A 17667-nucleotide genomic window follows, 5' to 3' on the forward strand; every position below is an offset into this window, starting at 1 on the left:
TTATAGCCAAATGATGCTTCTCAGAATCACGAAGAGCATCCTTTGGAACAAAGACATTGTCTTCAGGAAATGGTGCTGGAAAAAATGGATATTTGTGTATAAAGGAAACTCGATCTCTATTTCTCACTATAAATTCATTTAAAAATCAAATAAAATTGGGTCAAACACTTAAATATGCAACTTAAACTGTGAAACACCTAGAGAAATCATATGGAAAACAATTCAACACATTAATGTTAGGATAAGTATTTTTTCTAATAAAACCCCCAAGGCAAAGTCAACAAAAGTAAAACAGAAAAGAAGAGATAATCTCAGAATCAAAGGAGCACAACAGAGAACAGGAATTGAAGTGAGGGGCTGCACAGACAAGCAGAAGAGTGAGAAGACGCACTACAGCTAGGTATCTGGGACGCGACTCATCGCTAGGGTACATAGCACCTCAAAAGAAACATAGGACTTCAGCACTAAAACCTTGGAAAATGATTTAACTAAATATTTCTGAAAAAAGATGAGCAAATAGTCAACAAATATACAGAATTCTTTCAACCTCACTCATCACTAGGGAAATACATGTCAAAGTAACTGTGAGCTACCATATCATCTGTTAAAGTAGCGATTAGAGAGGAGCAGTAATGGGTGATAGTGAGCTTGCAGCAAAGGTTTTCCAGTGTGTTGCTGGCAATGCAGATTCACACACCCACCTGAGCAAGACCTTGCTGCAGCTTCTTCAAACTAAAAAAAAATGACCCAGAGATCTCCTTAGTGAGTATATTACCACAGATAAAGAAACAGATACATCATGGAGATAGCTGAACTCACATGTTTATTATAGCATTTTAACACCTTTCAAGATAAGGACTCAATGAAAGTGTCTGTCCGTGTAAGAATGGAGGGAAATGCCCAGTGCATGAATAGATAGGTCAAGAATGAATCATTTGCAGCAATATGATTGGAGCATATGCTCAGCAAAGATACAATAATGCACATATATGCTCTTACTCATTTGTAACAACTAAAATAAAGTACTCTCATAGCAAATGCAGTGGAATGGACTCTTCTGATTATAGAAATGGTCCTGTGGAGATGAGAAGCTGACAGATAAGGGTCATAAAGGTATAGGTAAGATGAAGACAGTTTCACCTCTTCACAGCATAGCAGCGGAATCTACAGTGATCTCTGATCTATTTCAAAATAATCTGGTCCCAGGGTTATTATTAACACGTAGGAAAGGTTCAGTTTGAAGAAATGAAACTGATAATTCCCCTGATTTCATCCTTTTTTTATTTATATACACATGCAAGATTATCATGTACCTATAGACATATAATTGCATGAGTTATTATGAGATTCTGGGTTAATATCCACTTATTAGTGAGTGCATATCATGAATGTTCATTTGTGATTGGGTTACCTCAATTAGGATGATATCCTCCAGATCCATCCATTTGTCTAAGAATTTTATAAACTCATTGCTTTTAATAGCTGCATAGTACTACATCGTGCAAATGTACCACATTTTCTATATCTATTCCTCTATTGAGGGACATCTGGGTTCTTTCCAGCTTCTGGCTGTTATAAATAATGCGGCTATGAACATAGTGGAGCATGTGTCCTTATTACAAGTTGGAGCATCTTTAGGTACATGCCCAGGAGTTTTATTGGTGGATCTTCCCATAGTACTATGTCTAATTTTCTGAGGAACTGCCAAACTAATTTCGAGAGTGGTTATACCAGTTTGCAATCCCACCAGCAATGGAGAAGTGTTTAATTTGTAAAACACATGAAACTCAAGAAGAAGGAAGACCAAAATGTATATACTTCGATCCTTCTTAGCAGGAGGAACAAAATACCCATGGATGAAGTTACAAAGACAAAGTTTGGAGCAGAGACTGAAGGAATAACCATCCAGAGACTGCCCTACCTGGGGATCCATCCCATAAACAACCACCAAACCCAGGCACTATTGCAGATGCCAGTAAGAGCTTGCTGACAGGAGCCTGATATAGTGGTCTCCTGAGAGGCTGTGCCAGTGCCTGACAAATACAGAAGTGATACTCATAGCCATCCATTGGACGGAGCACAGGATCCCCAATGAAGGAGCTAGAGAAAGTACCCAAGGAACTGAAGGGGTTTGCAGCCCCATTGGAGGAACAATATGAACCAACTAGTACCCCCAGAGCTCCCTGGGACTAACCCACTAACAAAAGAAAACACCTGGTCGGACTCATGGCTCTAGCTGCATATGTAGCAGAGGATGGCTTAGTCAGTCATCAATGGGAGGAGAGGCCCTTGGTCCTGTCAAGGTTCTATGCCCCAGTATAGGGGAATGTCAGGGCCTAGAAGCAGGAGTGTGTGGGTTGGGGAGCATGGGGAGGAGGGGAGGGAATAGGGGATTTTTGGAGGGGAAACTGGGAAAGGGGATAACATTTGAAATATAAATAAAGATACTATGTAATAAAAAAATCCTTATTTGATGTTACTGTTTGATGTGATGTTATGTTCTGGCATGTTGCTTTGCCCATAGTAGATACTCAAGTATCAAATGTTTTAAATAAATATATATATATATATATATATATATATATATATATATATATATATTCAAACAAACAAACAACCCCTCCCCCAAAAAAGCAATAACAAATTAGTATCATCCAAATGATACTAATTGATCAGTGTATCTGGGGTGGTAAGACTATAACCCAAGTTTTTCATTTTTCCCTCTATTCTTAAAGAAGGTTCATCTAGCTGGAGAATTTCTTCTTTCCAGAATGTGAACCTGCCAAATCTCTGGGAACTCCAAAGCTTGTCACAAGCTTCCCATATTCCTCTAAACTCCAGCTTGATGGCCACAGGATCTGTTGGCCGCCAGTGTGAGGGTTTGTTTCTGCACTGTCTGTTCTATCCATTAGAACATATGGTTTCCGTTTGCCAACACCACATTGTTTTTATTACCATAGTTTTGTACAACCTTGTGAAATCAGGGGATGCAGTGCTCCTGTCTTGCCCTCCTCTTAAAAGATTATTTGGTTATGCTTATGGGGTGGAGTGTCAGGCTCTTTTCAGTTTGCCAATTCCATAGATAATGCTTTGGAAAGTACTAGCTTGGGAAGAATGGAAACCACTTAGAGACCATGCCTTTAGTCTACATATGAGATAACTGCATTAAAAATACTGTTTTGGTAGCAGTAGAGGTGAAGAATAGTGAATGAAATTTTCAAAAGAGAGTAATTTTGATGTGGCTTCCTTGTATTCAGAGCAGATGGCTGGAACAAAGAAGATAGGCATTTTCAGAGTGTTTGGTGGGAGGAAATGGAAATGAAGTAAACAGAAAGATAGAGGACATGGAATGAGGCCAGCAGGTCTGTGGTTAGCATAGCTAAGTCGGGTTTGTTGAGTCCTGGGCTGTATATCCATATATATATATATATATATATATATATATATATATATATATATATCCCGTCTGTGGTGCTCAGCTGATCAGAAACATGGGACAGGCTCACTGAGTTCCACAATAACATCAGAGTCAGTGTTGCCTGTACGTGGCATCTTCAGTTAGAGTTTCCTTTTTCTGGTACCCAGTTATGGTTACCATGGCGGCAGTGATGCAATCAGAGGAAAGTGGTTGTGGAGAGTGGCAAAAATGACCTGGTTAAAGACAGTTTCAGGAACCTTCTGCAGCTTAGTGCGGCTTACAGGAACCATGCTGGTTGGTTGTTGACTTGTGTTTGATTTTGAAGAGACTGTTCTTACCGTGGTTGGAAATCCTTTGCCTTCATCTTGCTGAGCCTAATGTTCCTGTTCTCCAGCTGAGAGAGACTAATTCACCACCTTGTGTTGTAAACACTCACTCATTTTAACTGATTACACCTCCAATGATTCTCAAATCACTAAAATTACTAATTGCTATTCCTTACACATCAAAGAGTGAATCCTGAATAATTAACCCCAAATAAAATTAGATGAATTGGCCCTTTTAATTAGAGTCCCTGCTGCTGTTTGTTCTGAGCTTCCTTTTCTTACTGTTAAGAGACTTTTAGAATGATTAAAACTGTTTAAGGCTTAAACAGCTAGTGACCTTTTAATACAATATAAATCCATGAAAGCAATATTTCAGCTAGCAGGTGGTGAAGTAAATTTTTAGAGCAAGTACCTGTCAGCTCCAGTATTCCTGTGGGGGTAAATGCATGCCAAAAAACAACCACCTTGAAATGAAATGAGTGTCTCTATTTGATTATTTTTATAGCATTTATGCATTTGCTAAGCTTCAGGCTTGATGAAATAAATGGCAGGGTTGAAGGAGAGTGAGTAATGGCTGGCATCATTTTATATAAATAGTAACGAGAATTTCTCAGCAAGAAGAACTTCAAGTGAATAGAAGATGAAGACTGGAGAAATTGCAGAAGGCTCCTAGGCACGCAGCCATTTATGCCTGGATTTCCTGAAGCAGAGGAAGACACAGCAGCATGGAGAAGTGGAGTGCTGTGGGACTTCTGGGCCGTGGTTATGGACATGGATTCCCAGCCTCTCCATGCCGCATTCAGACTGCAGATCTTTCCCATATTCCTCCCTTCTCCAGGGACCCCGGTTGTTCATTTTTATCCTTCAAGAGTTGTAACAGGGGCCAGTTCTTCAAAATTCTCCAGATATCTCAATTCTTCATCTCAAATCTGCTGTGGAGCCTTCTAAACATGACCTATGCTTTGAGCTAAGGAGATTCTGAGTCAGAATATATATTCTTCACAATTTGACTACTTGTAGCCAAATTTTCTACACTAGAAGGAAATTCTCTATAACCTGATATGATTGGGTTAATTCAATTACATTTTTTTATATAATTTAAAAGTAAACTTTAGCTTCTCATTGTGAAACAAGTAATTGCACGTTTTACAAAAACACTGAAAAACTAATTTCAAGGACTCTTTTTTTTTAAACTTATCCTACCCAAATATTTACAACTTGTATGACCAGAGTAGGTCTATATAACACAAGGAATTGACCAATACAATTTAATAACATGTAGAATTTATTCAGACGTGATCAGGTCCCATCTTAATAAGGGTTTTTTGATCTCAGTTTATGTTGAGAATTGGCTTTTGTCTAATGTTTCTTCCTTTTTCTAATCTCAGATACTTTTTCATGGTGATCAGTGATGCTTAACTGGAAATAAGACTCAGAGTCTCCCAGGATGCTTTGTAAAATACTTTTGTTTAGCTCCCTAAGCAAAGGTTCTGACTTTTGTATTGCAGAGTAGTACCTTCTTTTCTATGTGGTAGACGGCAATATGTGTTGGATCCCAGGTTATTCTTCATTAATGTATTCCTGTTCTTAGAACCAGATCAGTAACATATGTATATGTGTGTATTAGGGAGGTTTCTATTTTTCTATAAAATATCACGATCCAAAGCACGCCGGGAATGAAAGGTTTATTACATTTATACCTCTATACAAAGTCTGTCACTGAAGGAAGTCAGGCAAGCACTGAAGCTGGGAATAAGCCTGGAGGCAGAACTGCGTTCAGGATCTGGCAGGGTGCTATGTCCTGCTTGGTTCCTTCTGGCTCCTTCAGTGTGCTTTCTTATGTGCCCCATGTACCTCCGGACCACCTTCCCAGGGACAACATCTCACACAGTGGGCTCAGTTCTGCTCTCCCATCCAATCATGAATCCATCAAGAAATAGCTCTACAGCCAGGCTGATAGGCCAATTTTATGATCACATTTTCTTTTTTTCAGTTGAGGTTCCCTCTTCCTAGGTTACTCTGGCTTCTGTCCAGCTGACACAAACAAACAGTAAACAAAAAGAAACCCCAAACCTCCGGGCAGCACCACATGTAAGCAAGGGTGCCTGTGGGTACGGAGGAACAAGTAGAAAAGAGACTAAGAACCTGAGGAGCAGAGGATGGCAAGAATTGTGTGCAGGCAACTAACAGGACTTACAAAGAGGGCAGAAAGAGGAGTGGCCCTCTACTCCTAAGTCTACCAGTGAGTTTTCCTTTTGATGGCAATAAGTGTGTAAAAATAGAGTCAATAGTGAAATCATAAGATCCAGTGCAAAGCTTTGCAGTGTCCTTTTTGAATGTCTGCTTTAACTGCATAGATCTTCATTGAACTGTATTCTCTTTGGGTAAATCGTGATATGTGATGGTTTTTATTCACCCCCTTTCATACAGTAAAGTTTAAACTACAAAATTAAATAATGAAGTTTGAAGTCAGATTGCTTCCACAATGTACCACTGATGTTTCGGTGAAATTCCTAGAAGATCAGTAGAACTTTCTGGATATTCATTGATCATGGGTGGTTTTGAAAGTCTATTCACAGATCTTTGATTATTGAAGAAACATCCAGAGCAAGTGCAAATTTTTGTAACCCTCCTGGAGGATGAAATACCCCCAGACCAGAAAATAATTTAGGGTTCAGGGCTACCCATTATACTTGGAAGACAGACTCAGTAATTTAAATTGTAAACAGTCCGAAAGAAGTAAATCAACCACAGCCACGGCAGCAGTAAAACAGAACTGATATATCAGTCCATTAAAGCTGAAGTCCTCTGCTGCTTGGTCACCAGGACCAAAACCTCTGAACCACTCATGTTAGTCTGGTAGGTACAAGTTTTGCTATACCTTGCATTCATAATTAGAATGGACAAAACTTGACTATAGACAATCACATTATTTCACAGTTCATTTGAGTTCATATTAAATATATATGTACAATTTCTACATCCACTATAGGAAGTACATACGCACTAAGTAATAAGCTCATGATAAATTATTCATAAGACAGGATGCAGGGCTGCAGCCATCTCCTACCTGGCCCAGTAGGGAAAACCAATAGATAGGAAGTAAAACTGGGAGCAGAACTTGTGCAGTTGTGGCTCTCAGCACTTGGTCATTGTTGAGGATGGCAAACACAGTCAGAATTAACAGAGCTACACCTCTCTCCATTAACCATGGATGCATTGTGCTGAGGACCCGCTGTCCCTCAGGATCCATGGCTGCCCTTGAAGAGAAGACAACTTCTGCCTGGCATGGCCACTACTGGTCATCTTCAAATGGATGGGATAGTTTGGCAAGATTCATTCAGTACAGTAATATTCACTTGCCAGTTTCTGAGTTATAAATTAAGATTTTTGTTGTTGCATTGTTGTTTTTGTCTTTCGATATTGGGTTGATTTTTATCCATAATGACTTTAAAATTTTTATTTTGTCTTTTACACTGAGAATTTTCACGTTTTAGTATTGGGGCTGAGGGAATCACGGTAGCTAGTAGGAGACTAACACATACAGTTCAACCTGTTGGCCTGTTTTCTTTTATCGTTAATGTTCATGGTCGTGGTTGCTGTTTGGATCACAGTTGCTCTGTTTTTGTGAGACAGGCAGCACCTGGGAAATTTGCGAGTGCATGTGACTCTAGACCCCTTCTCAGAAGCATGTTCTCCTTTACCGTGTGCATCCTGTGCAATCTGTTCCGTGTTTTCTACTGAGAACTGGAATCTTTACAGCACAGTGCTATGTGATAGAGATGTGGGATATGCTCCGTCAGTCACGGTACAGCAGGGGTCTACCTCTGTGTGGAGAAGTTATCTGTGAGTTTAGGAAAAGTTCTGATGAAGTTAGTGTAGTCCCAGAAATTCAGTATTAGCTAAATATGGAGAGAGACTGTCCAATTTAAAAGTGGGGAGACGTCATCCTTTTCAAAGATAATAAGTCTTCTTGCTTTTAATCTGAGAATCTCAAAGAGCATTTTGAGCTAAGTTATTTAGAAAGATGACTGCACATTACATTTTAGCTTGGGTAAATATAGGGATGCATTAAAATTAAACTCTGGGTTTGAGTAGATTTTGCGATTCATTTCAAAGCATCTTCCTTCTGATTCTTAAAAATGGCAAAGTTATGGTTCATATTTATTGCATAGAATTAAAGATAAACAGAGGGAAGAGAAACATTATTTTTCCATAAGCTCTGGGTAACCTCTGTTAACATCTAGCCATGTAGAAAGTACCGTGCTGTAAGCACGCTTCAGAGCCTGGCCTTCATCTCCTATACTTGGTAATATACTGGTTCTTCCTATCCTGCCCCCAGATATTCCGTGACTCACTCCCTTACTCCATTTACATTTTTGCCCAAATGCCACCCTGGTGAGGTATTTCTCAATCCTGTTCTTTAAAACTGCAACATTCTGCTACCATCCCAGCTATTCCCCTTCCTTCCTCTGCCATTTCTCCTTCATATGTATTGCTACTTGACATTCAACTCATATTATCTGCTTATTTCTTAATCATCCCTCTTTTCCTGTTCTGGTGCAGGTTCTATTGGGGGGGGGACAACATTTCCATTTGTTTTGTGCATTTACCTGTTTGTACCTTTCTATGGCAGAGCATAGAGTAATGACTGGTGCACAGAGGGCACTGAGTAAATAATAGTTGACAGAAATAGAAGACATCATCAGCTTGGTGGCTCCCCGGCTTCCATTGTGCGAGCGACTGCAGTCTCTTTGTAAGCAAGGCTGTACTGAGGAGCATGGAAATGGTTTCCTCTATATGGCCTCATGTTGAAGATTCAACCTAAGCTTTGTTGCATGGTTTTTGGTTTTGGTTTTGTTACTTTGACAAAGGATAAATTACTGAATGTGAATATTTCATAATTAAAGCCTATAAGTACAGTTGAGGATTTGATACCATTTGCCATATTTTTTTCAAGTGATCTGCCTACTAGGATCACATACAGCTCTTTACCTGCTTATTTTTACATGATATTCCCAATTGGTGAATGGTGTTTATAAAATCTCATATAATGACGTTGAATGTGTATTTTTGATCCATACATATGTGAGAAAAAGAGCAAAACAATTCACATCTCTGTCACTTCAGTCAGTTTTTCATTAGTTATTTTAACCCTAATGTTTTCTTAAAAACAACACTGTCTGGTAGAGTTCTAAGTACAGTCCCGATTAGTAATTTATTTAGTTAGGTGAAGAAAATGAAGATTGAGGATGGAATATTAATTTTTCTTATATCTTGCCATGTTTGTCCAGACACCGCATTTTAGATTGCCCAGATAGCAACTAAAAGAACCTGAGTCAGAGTTCACATATCTCCTTATTCTTGGTGAAGGTAGGTTCTTCAGGAGAGGGATTGGTGCTATTTTCATGACAATGAAGACAAGACAGCCAGCACTGGCCATGAATGACCTTGAGAGTGAACACTCCCCCATGAGTTCTCACACAGGGAGAACAGGAATTCAGGTTCTGCATATTAAGGGCTTGGTGACACTCAGTCTTTGTGTGGACCTGTGACTATTCTTAGATGTTATGCACATGTCACATCCTGTCCCCTCTCAATGTAACTGCATTTCAGGAGCCACCACATTCTGTGAACCTTGAAAGATCTGGTGTGTTCTGTTCTGTGGATTTGAGAAGAATCTTCCAGGCTACTAGAATCCAGTCAGACCTAGAAACCAGACACTGTATTAAGTCTGAAACAAGAGATTCAAGAAAACGCTGCTGTAGATACTTCTATCTGGGACTGAGATGCATGAAGCTTAATGGTCCACACAGGGCACTGAGGGAGGAACATCACACATTCAAGTCCCCAGACGGAGACCACGTTACAAAGAAGTGCGAGGGAGAGAGGGAAGACTGAGATTCACATTGGAGTATCTGGATCCACGAGCCTGGCAAACCCTTGTCAGTTAAAAGACAAGAGCTGGGTAGAGTGAGGTAAAGCTTCATTACTTAGAGAAGCCACACATTCCTATCTTTAGTTTTGAACAGAGGTGTTCATAGGTTAAAAAGGCTGAGAAGGTCACTCAATGGATAAGAAAGGCTTATTTTCTTGGCCTGCCACATCACAGCACTTTCTGATGATTTCAAGGCACTGCTCAGCTAAACATCTGATGAAGACATAGGTTCCTCATACCAGTTCATTTCATGGGCTCACCCGTTTAGGATGCCCACCAGCTCTCTCCCTCTACTCTCAGATGCATGTGCGGGCCACTGTCACTGTGGCATTCAAAGGTGCTTCCTGTCTCCTAAAGGATGGTGGGGGACAAACTTGAAGCAAACTTAAGAGTCCTTGGAGAGCAAAGGACAAGGAGCTAGGTGCCCCATTTTCCCAGTTTGAAGTAAGAGGGAAAGCATTAATAATTGTAGCAGTGAAGTGAGAAAACTTTGTCATATTCTTTCCTCCAAGTCTGTTTTCTACTGGCACAGTTCAGCATCTTAAAGGCCTCTTGCTATTTTTCACCCTCTAAGGAATTTATTACCATCATCTCTGTGATAACATACATTTTGTAGGTTTATCACACATCTTTCATTGAGATTGTTTATCTATTGGATGTTCATCTATACATCAGAATTATGGCATACAGATGGTAACAAAGAGTTGTCCAGGTTCTTCATTCCAGTTCCTACAGCTAGTGCATTTCCCCTCCAGAGCATCCCCCTTCCAGTACCCTCCCCCTTTCGTGCCCACCCCATTGCCGCATTAGCATGTTAGCTCCAGTATAGGATGTAGGAACTGAAACCTAGATGATTGAACTTAGTGAACTGAACCCTTGGTTGTAGTCAGTGGTTGATGGTTAAGAGGTTACCAGCTGGCTTCTTAAGAACCTACATCATCTTCCTTAGAATTAGGTTCTTGGTTATTTTCACATTATTTCTTTGTTAAAGAAGTCAGTTTTTCCTTCTCTTTAATCCTTCTGGGGTTACCACCAGCCCGTGCCTCTCTGTGTTTAAGTTCTTATAGACAAATAGGATAAAGGAGAATGTACTTACAAGGGACCTCAGAGACAGGGTTGTACCTTTACTTTTAAAATTATGTCTGTGACATTTTGGTTTACTCATATGTGTGTTGTGGGCCTTTTTAGTCACCCTATATGATAGGGATACCAAGAGTTCAGGCAGGTTTGAGAATGTCTGATGGTCTGATAATTTGAAATGCCACATAGAATCTGGTGAATTATATACAGTGCCCATCTATACTGCACTAAAGAGGGTGGGAGAAGACAGATTGAATGCTAGAATCTAAACTTAGGTTGTGAACAATAACCTAGTCATGACTTCATGGCTCAATACCTTGTGCACTTTTTTCCCATTCATTCTGATTTAAGATAGAAGAGGACGCTGTTGTGGTGCATTTTCCTTAAGAGTTAATGAATACTTTCCATGAGCTGTGTAGCCACCCCAGGATTGCTCCGTTTCAGCTGCATGTGGAGTCCCCTAGATCAAAGAAACACTGATGCCACTCATTTATTCCAATCTCCAGCATTCTCATCCAATAAAATCTAGAGGAGGTAATTTGGACAGCCATAGGTTTGTTGGCTTTCTTACAGATTCCAGTGTGTGGACAAGGGATAGTGAAGATGTTAGAGGTTTTCAAGTTATAACGCTAAAATGGTAAGGAAAGAGTTAGAGACATAAGAAATTCCTATGGGACAGGAATTTGGAACCTTTCAAATCCTGGGGTTCTCCTAAGGATGGAAGGTACTTTGCCGAACGCAGTGAAACTTGAACTATGGTCCAGGAACCAATGCCACTGAAATTACCTGGGCTTTTTAGAAGCACAAATCATTCATCCTTCCTTAGAACTACTATATTTAGTGTCTTTGGGAGTGCCAGCCAGTGGTCTGAATTTTACAACTCCTCTCTGAGATCCTGATGGATTGTGAACATTGACCAGCATTTGAGCATGGTTATGTCATGACTTGGGGGTGGGGGTGAAGATAGCCTGGTAAAACTGAATGGTTCTAGAGACACTGTCCTTGGCTGTGGGGGCAGGGGTTAGATCTGACAGCTCATAGCTATTCCTCCCAGTGTAGCAACACCACCAGGTGTTTCAGAGCCCAGTAGGCTACCATCATTCACAGGATACACCTTTGCAGTCCTAGACTTTCTTTCCTCCCAGATACCCAAGTTGTTACACTTTTATATTATCCAAAAGTTAATAATTTGCTTATGGAAACTGATTCTTACAGCTTGGTGCCACGGTGAAAGGCAAGGAAGGGCCGCTTACATGTAAAGAATACTTCTAAAGGAACCATCAAAAGTACATTTTAAAGGGAGAACAAACTGCTTTTTAAAATGGTAAAAAACAAAGCAAAATAAACCCAATGTTTCTTCTTTTTCTAGTAAAACTGACTTTTAAACAATTTTAACTATTTTATAATATAGTCATACAGCTTTGGATGTTTGCTTCCCACATCAGTGGTTACATGTGGTGGTAATTTGAGCTTCTTGATGACTGTGTTGTACTTAGATATCTAGATCATCTGGTTTCTGCTCAAGTGTCCCCTAATCTGTTCTCTGGCCATTTATATACACAGGAAAAGCTGAACTCCCAGGCTGTGTGTCACACTTAGTTGTTTACGACCTTGCTAGTTTTTCTTACATGCAGTGTTATTTGGAGTTTTATGTTATTTGCTCTGTTGTCGATGTTTTTATTCAACATGACATGTATGCACATATTCTCCTGCCTTACTGCCTGGAATGGGCTTGCTGGCCAAGGTGATGCTAGTACAGCCTCCCTTTTCCCTACCTGGATGCAAGCTTTATTTTATGTTAATTTCCAAAAATGTGTCCTCATAAGACAAACTTATCACACTTACATCTATACAAATCTTTTCTTCTTCTACTTGATTAGGATTTTATTAATGCCATTTATCAATTCCAATAAAATTCACTATCCCTAATCATTATTCTAAGAAGTCCTTTGCCTCTGTTTAATATACTTGACCTCTCTATACTAACTTTAAATTATGAAATCTGGTCTTTTATTCCATGAAAGCTAAGGCTAATAATTAATCCAACATTATCTAAGTAAGGGAAATTTTCTATAGAAGTCAAACAAATGAGTCTAAAACATTGACAATAAATTCCCAGCAAATGTGTCTTTTAAAGAGTTCTATAAAGTCTCAGACCTGTTAACTTCTCACACGTGTTTCTTTTCTGTAGGTGATTTTCTCCCACCGCCACCTCCACCATTAGAGGATCCTGGTACCATTCCACCTGGTCCCGGACACTTCCCTCCTCCTCCTCCACTGGATGAAGGTGCTTTCAACGTGCAGGTGAGAGCAGTGATAGAAGTCGGGTTTATAAGACAGGCTCGGAGGCTTTGTGAAGGGTTTGTATGGTTCATAAGCATTTACCCAGAGTATAGATGGAGCTTTGAAACAGGGACTTAGAGTTCTTTAATGCAAAGGGCCCAAGCCACATGTGTCAGAGTCCTGTAAGCTTACACTTTGAAGTGCTGGACTATTTTTACCTACCAATTTCATTTTAAAACTGAAGTTGATTTTTTTTTCTTTTATGAAATACTGTTTGAGAAGTCCATTTTTTTTTTTTGAATAAAGCTGGGCCTTTAAAAAAATCTTTTCTTTCTACATTTAAGCTATAGATTCTATATGGGAAAGAGAAATAGTTAAGTCTCTGCTTTATTAGTGAATGGATAACCTATTTTCACTAAAGTAATAGTAAGACTCTGTAGGGCTGTCTGTCTAGAAGAAGAATAGTATAGTTGTGTATCATTGATATGTAAGCATTGTATCCTGGAGAGTACAGATTGCAAAGTAACTAATTCCAGCTCAGTGCACAGGTGTCAAGAGAAGTATTTTTGCTCTGACACAAAGTGACCTGTGACCAGCAGCTCCACTTAAGACTGAAGACATCATGTCAGGATTGAAACATTATATCATTGTAGACATTGTTATTCTTAGGTAAGATAATGTTAATATAGATACACTGGAGACAAAAAAAAAAAACTGGTCTTAGAGAAACACTGATTTTCAGATGAGGTAGAAGAGTGTCTGACACTTGCTTATCTCAGTGAGGCATCAGCATCTTGTGAGTTACAACACAAACTAGAGACCTTGTGTTAATGTTGGTGTCTGGTGATGTCTGTGTGATTTATTCTGTTGTTGTTTTGCCTTTGTATATGTCCCCAGCGTCCCATATGGAAAGTGAAGGAAGAGAAGCTGTAAGGGAGAATAGCCTAGGCTCTCATCCGTTTACTTCTTTCTTTTAAAGTTTAGGTTGGGAGAGCAAAGCAGAAATTATTTATTTATTTTCCAGGTAGTCTTTGTTCCTATGTAGATGTTATTTGAGCACTGGAAGTCCTATAATACACACAGCAAACATAGATTATGTCCCATGGTACTCCCAAGTAAGTAGATTACATCATTGCATAAGGCTGGGGTGTGTGCCAGGCAGGCAGGCACAGGGTGGCTTTTAAGAGTGACTTGGTGAGTAAAGTGTCATCAGGACCATTCCACTCAACAAAGACTTACAGGAGAAAAGACATTATGAGCCAGAGCATTCCTGAAGATGTATGTTTTCATGAGGTTCACTCATGTTTTAATAAACTATTTTTGTTGTGTGCTTTTATATGCCTTGCTTTCTGTTGTGGTATATCTTTCTATATTGGTTAATGGGCATAATTTTAAAATTCTCCTCTGTTTTCATTCCTGGATTCTTACTAAGTCTATTGTGGTATGTTTTGAATCTTTGCCTTGCCAAGGTCTGCAGCATAAGTAGTTGAGAACTAAATTCTAAGTTAGTGACTGTGGGCAGATCAGTGAGTGCTGATGATGAGCACAATTAAAAAAAAGGAAACCACACCTTAAAACATCACAGCACTCCAGTGCCTCTGAAAATTCTGATAGAGATAGCTGGGTGATAGTTTATTCCTGCCAATATTGTGCAAAGCAAGTCATAGCAATGATAATATTAAGATCAATGTTAATAGAATATGAAGCTGATAATAATAAAGTTGACATAGATCCTAGGTGAAGCTACCAATCAGAATAACAGTAGAGTCCTGTCCATGGATTCCATTTATGCCACCCAACCCATGAGCATAGTGTTTTTACGTTGACTGCTGCTTGCTTTACTTTGGTCCTTGTTGCATAATCTTCATTGTGAATATCTTTTATATCATTTAAAAGCTATACTTCAGTTTATGCTTCTGTAAGGACTACGGATGTGTCTTCTTTCTTGATTTCTGTTTGAGAGAGTTGGCTTTTAACATAAATAACCTTTATATGTAGATTTTATATCATGCAATTTTATTGAATCTATGTATTAATTCAATATGATTTCTACAATTTTCGGGTCGTCTTCCTTCTTTCCCAGTCTGGACCCTCTTTAATTCTTGGTTTTGCCTGATTCCCCTGCTAGGACTGTGCTGAATGGCATCAGTGAAAGCAGCTTTCTTGTGTGGTTCACAGGGCTTTCATGAAAATGACAAAAAGTCTCTTTCTCTGAGGACTTTGCTCTGATAAATGTACTCAAGCCATGGCTTTGTTTTTGAAGAGGAAGGAAATAAACAAGAAGCCTGTTGCCATGTTGGCTTATATTCTCTGTAAAACAGAAGGGAGGAGGATAAAAAATAAACCAGTGTTTGCCAAATGGAAAAGGACAAATCTGGTAGGGAGAGGGTGTTGTTTTCGAGGCTCTTGCTATGACATTCTTGGTAGCTTAAAAATGATGCCTTGGTCCTCTCTCGGGCCATAGTGAGTTGGACTTGACAGCGGTTGTCCCTGCTCCTACTGTGCAGCAGCTCCCGTACACGGAGCTCAGGGTGGCTCAGTCTGATCACTGGGAACAATTTTGCACATTTTCCTCTCAGCTCTGGTAAAACCTCATCGTGCCAATTCCAAATCCAAACTGGTAAATGAGTGTTTTGTGTAGATGTCTGTTTATCTTTCCAGCCAGACCTTCAGCCTAGAGCCAGAAGACTGCCTACCAAGTAGGCCTTTTGCAAGGCTGAGGCAGACTACCTCCATGTCATTGACTCCAGCTTGATAGTCAGTCAGACTTCTAGATATAGCACCCGCTGAAGGAATCAATCCCCAACCCTCTTTGGAAATGGGGAGACTGAAGCCTAAAGAGATGTGTGTAGATATGGTGGTTCTGATAAAACTCTCATAAGGAAGTCTCCCCTCCTGGCCATAACCCCCCACCCCAAGTTGATTGTTTTGTATGCTTGTCTTAGTCCTCTCTCTAGCTAGCTGTAAGGCTCCATGATGGAACTGCTAAGAACAGGTTCTGTTGGAGTTTTGCTTGGGTCTTTATTTTGATATATGCTCTATACATTTTTGCACAAAAGCAAATAAATATTTAGTGTAAAGAATTACCTTTCTTTTGTAAATGCACATTTTTATGGTAGAGATGGATCTTTGCAGACAAATGAGAGATTCGGTTTTCTTTTCCAGAATCAATTTAACTTTTCTGCCTGTAAAGTTTGCCCTGGCCCCCTGCTAGTCTCTTCATTCATTTGTTATTCCTCATTCAAAGGAAGCTGAGTACACTCTGTAAGTAGACACATGCTGTTACAGGGATATTAGCCTTACCACTGGGCTTTCTCAGTAAGGTGATCCAAGTGGTAAGCCTGTGACACTATCATATCACTTTGTTCTAATTGGGTGTCAGGGTTTGCAATTTGTCTTTTGGTGAGCCCCACAAACAGGTGCACAGCATTGCTTATCACTTTTATGAGAGGACAGAATATCTTTCTTAAGGTCATTTGAAGTATGCTTTAAAGTGTCTTATATTCCTAGCAATTGGACTTATACTTTTTAGGTTTTTCTATTGTTTCAATCAGTAGAGCTTAATTAATTAATTAATTAATTATGACATCCTGGCTAAAGTTTCCCCCTCCCTCTTCTTCCTCTGGCTCCTCCTTTATACCTCCTCTCTTTACCCCCTCCCCTTTCCACATCTTAGTTTCTCTTCAGAAAATAGCAGGCCTCCCACAGATATCAAGCATCCATGGCATATAAAATTGCACTAAGACTAGGTACCTCATCTCCTATTACGGCTGGACCAAGCAACCCAGTAAGAGCAAAAGTCCACAAAGGCAAGCAGCTGAGTCAGAGACAGTCCCTGCTCCTACTGTTAGGAGTCCCAAAACAAGACAAAGCTACGCAACTGTAACTTGGGCCTAGGTCAGACACAAGGAGACAACACGATGGGTGGTTTAGATTCTGTGTGCCCCTGTGAGCCTGGCTCAGGTGATGCTGTGGGTTCTTGTGGGTTCCCTTGCTCTTCTGGCTTCTACAGTCTTTCTCTGTCTGTCTCTGACTCTATCTTTCTCTCTCTTAATAAAAAGCTTATAGATATAGTGAGAAGATGGTGAAGGATAAAGTGATAGATGAGATTCAGCACACACACACACACACACACACACACACACACACACACACACACACGGGAGGGACAAGCCATATGCTGATGGTTGCTTGGTAGGCTTCCCAAGCATCTGGGGGACTAGCTGCCGCTCTGTGTGACACTGTGGCTTGATCTTTTCATGACCTCCAGTCAACCACCTTTGCCTTTGCCTAGGCCTGTCCTGTGGTCTGGCCCTGCCGATTGCTTTGCTTGCCTGTTGACCAGCAGTTCCCTGGTTAGCCTTTTCTGTTGTGTTTACTTAGGCCAGATGATTATGTGTACTAAGGTCAACTTAGTTTCTCTACAGCAAAATAGATTTTTTTCAGCATTGTTTGTTTCAGCTGTTAAAATTTTCATATTCAAATGCAGTGTTTCCTTTTAATATTTATTATTAGTGCCTGTATTCCTATACTTTTGGAAAATAGTACACAAATAGATTGTGTGTGTGTGTGTGTGTGTGTGTGTGTGTGTGTGTGAGAGAGAGAGAGAGAGAGAGAGAGAG

The 17667-nt window shown here is 39.8% G+C and overlaps 1 protein-coding gene across 7 annotated transcripts in view; it reads left to right on the forward strand.

Annotated features, from left to right (window-relative positions):
* Lpp (LIM domain containing preferred translocation partner in lipoma) overlaps window positions 1–17667 on the forward strand; it is a 599010-nt gene that overhangs the window by 256414 nt on the left and 324929 nt on the right. For all 7 annotated transcript variants that reach the window (XM_029544361.1, XM_029544363.1, XM_029544362.1 and 4 more), the window contains one exon: window positions 12954–13066. In XM_029544361.1, the coding sequence (XP_029400221.1) occupies window positions 12954–13066 (113 nt within the window). The remainder of the gene's footprint in view (window positions 1–12953; window positions 13067–17667) is intronic.

This window comes from Mus pahari, chromosome 12 (genome assembly GCF_900095145.1).
Source record: "Mus pahari chromosome 12, PAHARI_EIJ_v1.1, whole genome shotgun sequence".
Classification (NCBI taxonomy): domain Eukaryota; kingdom Metazoa; phylum Chordata; class Mammalia; order Rodentia; family Muridae; genus Mus; species Mus pahari.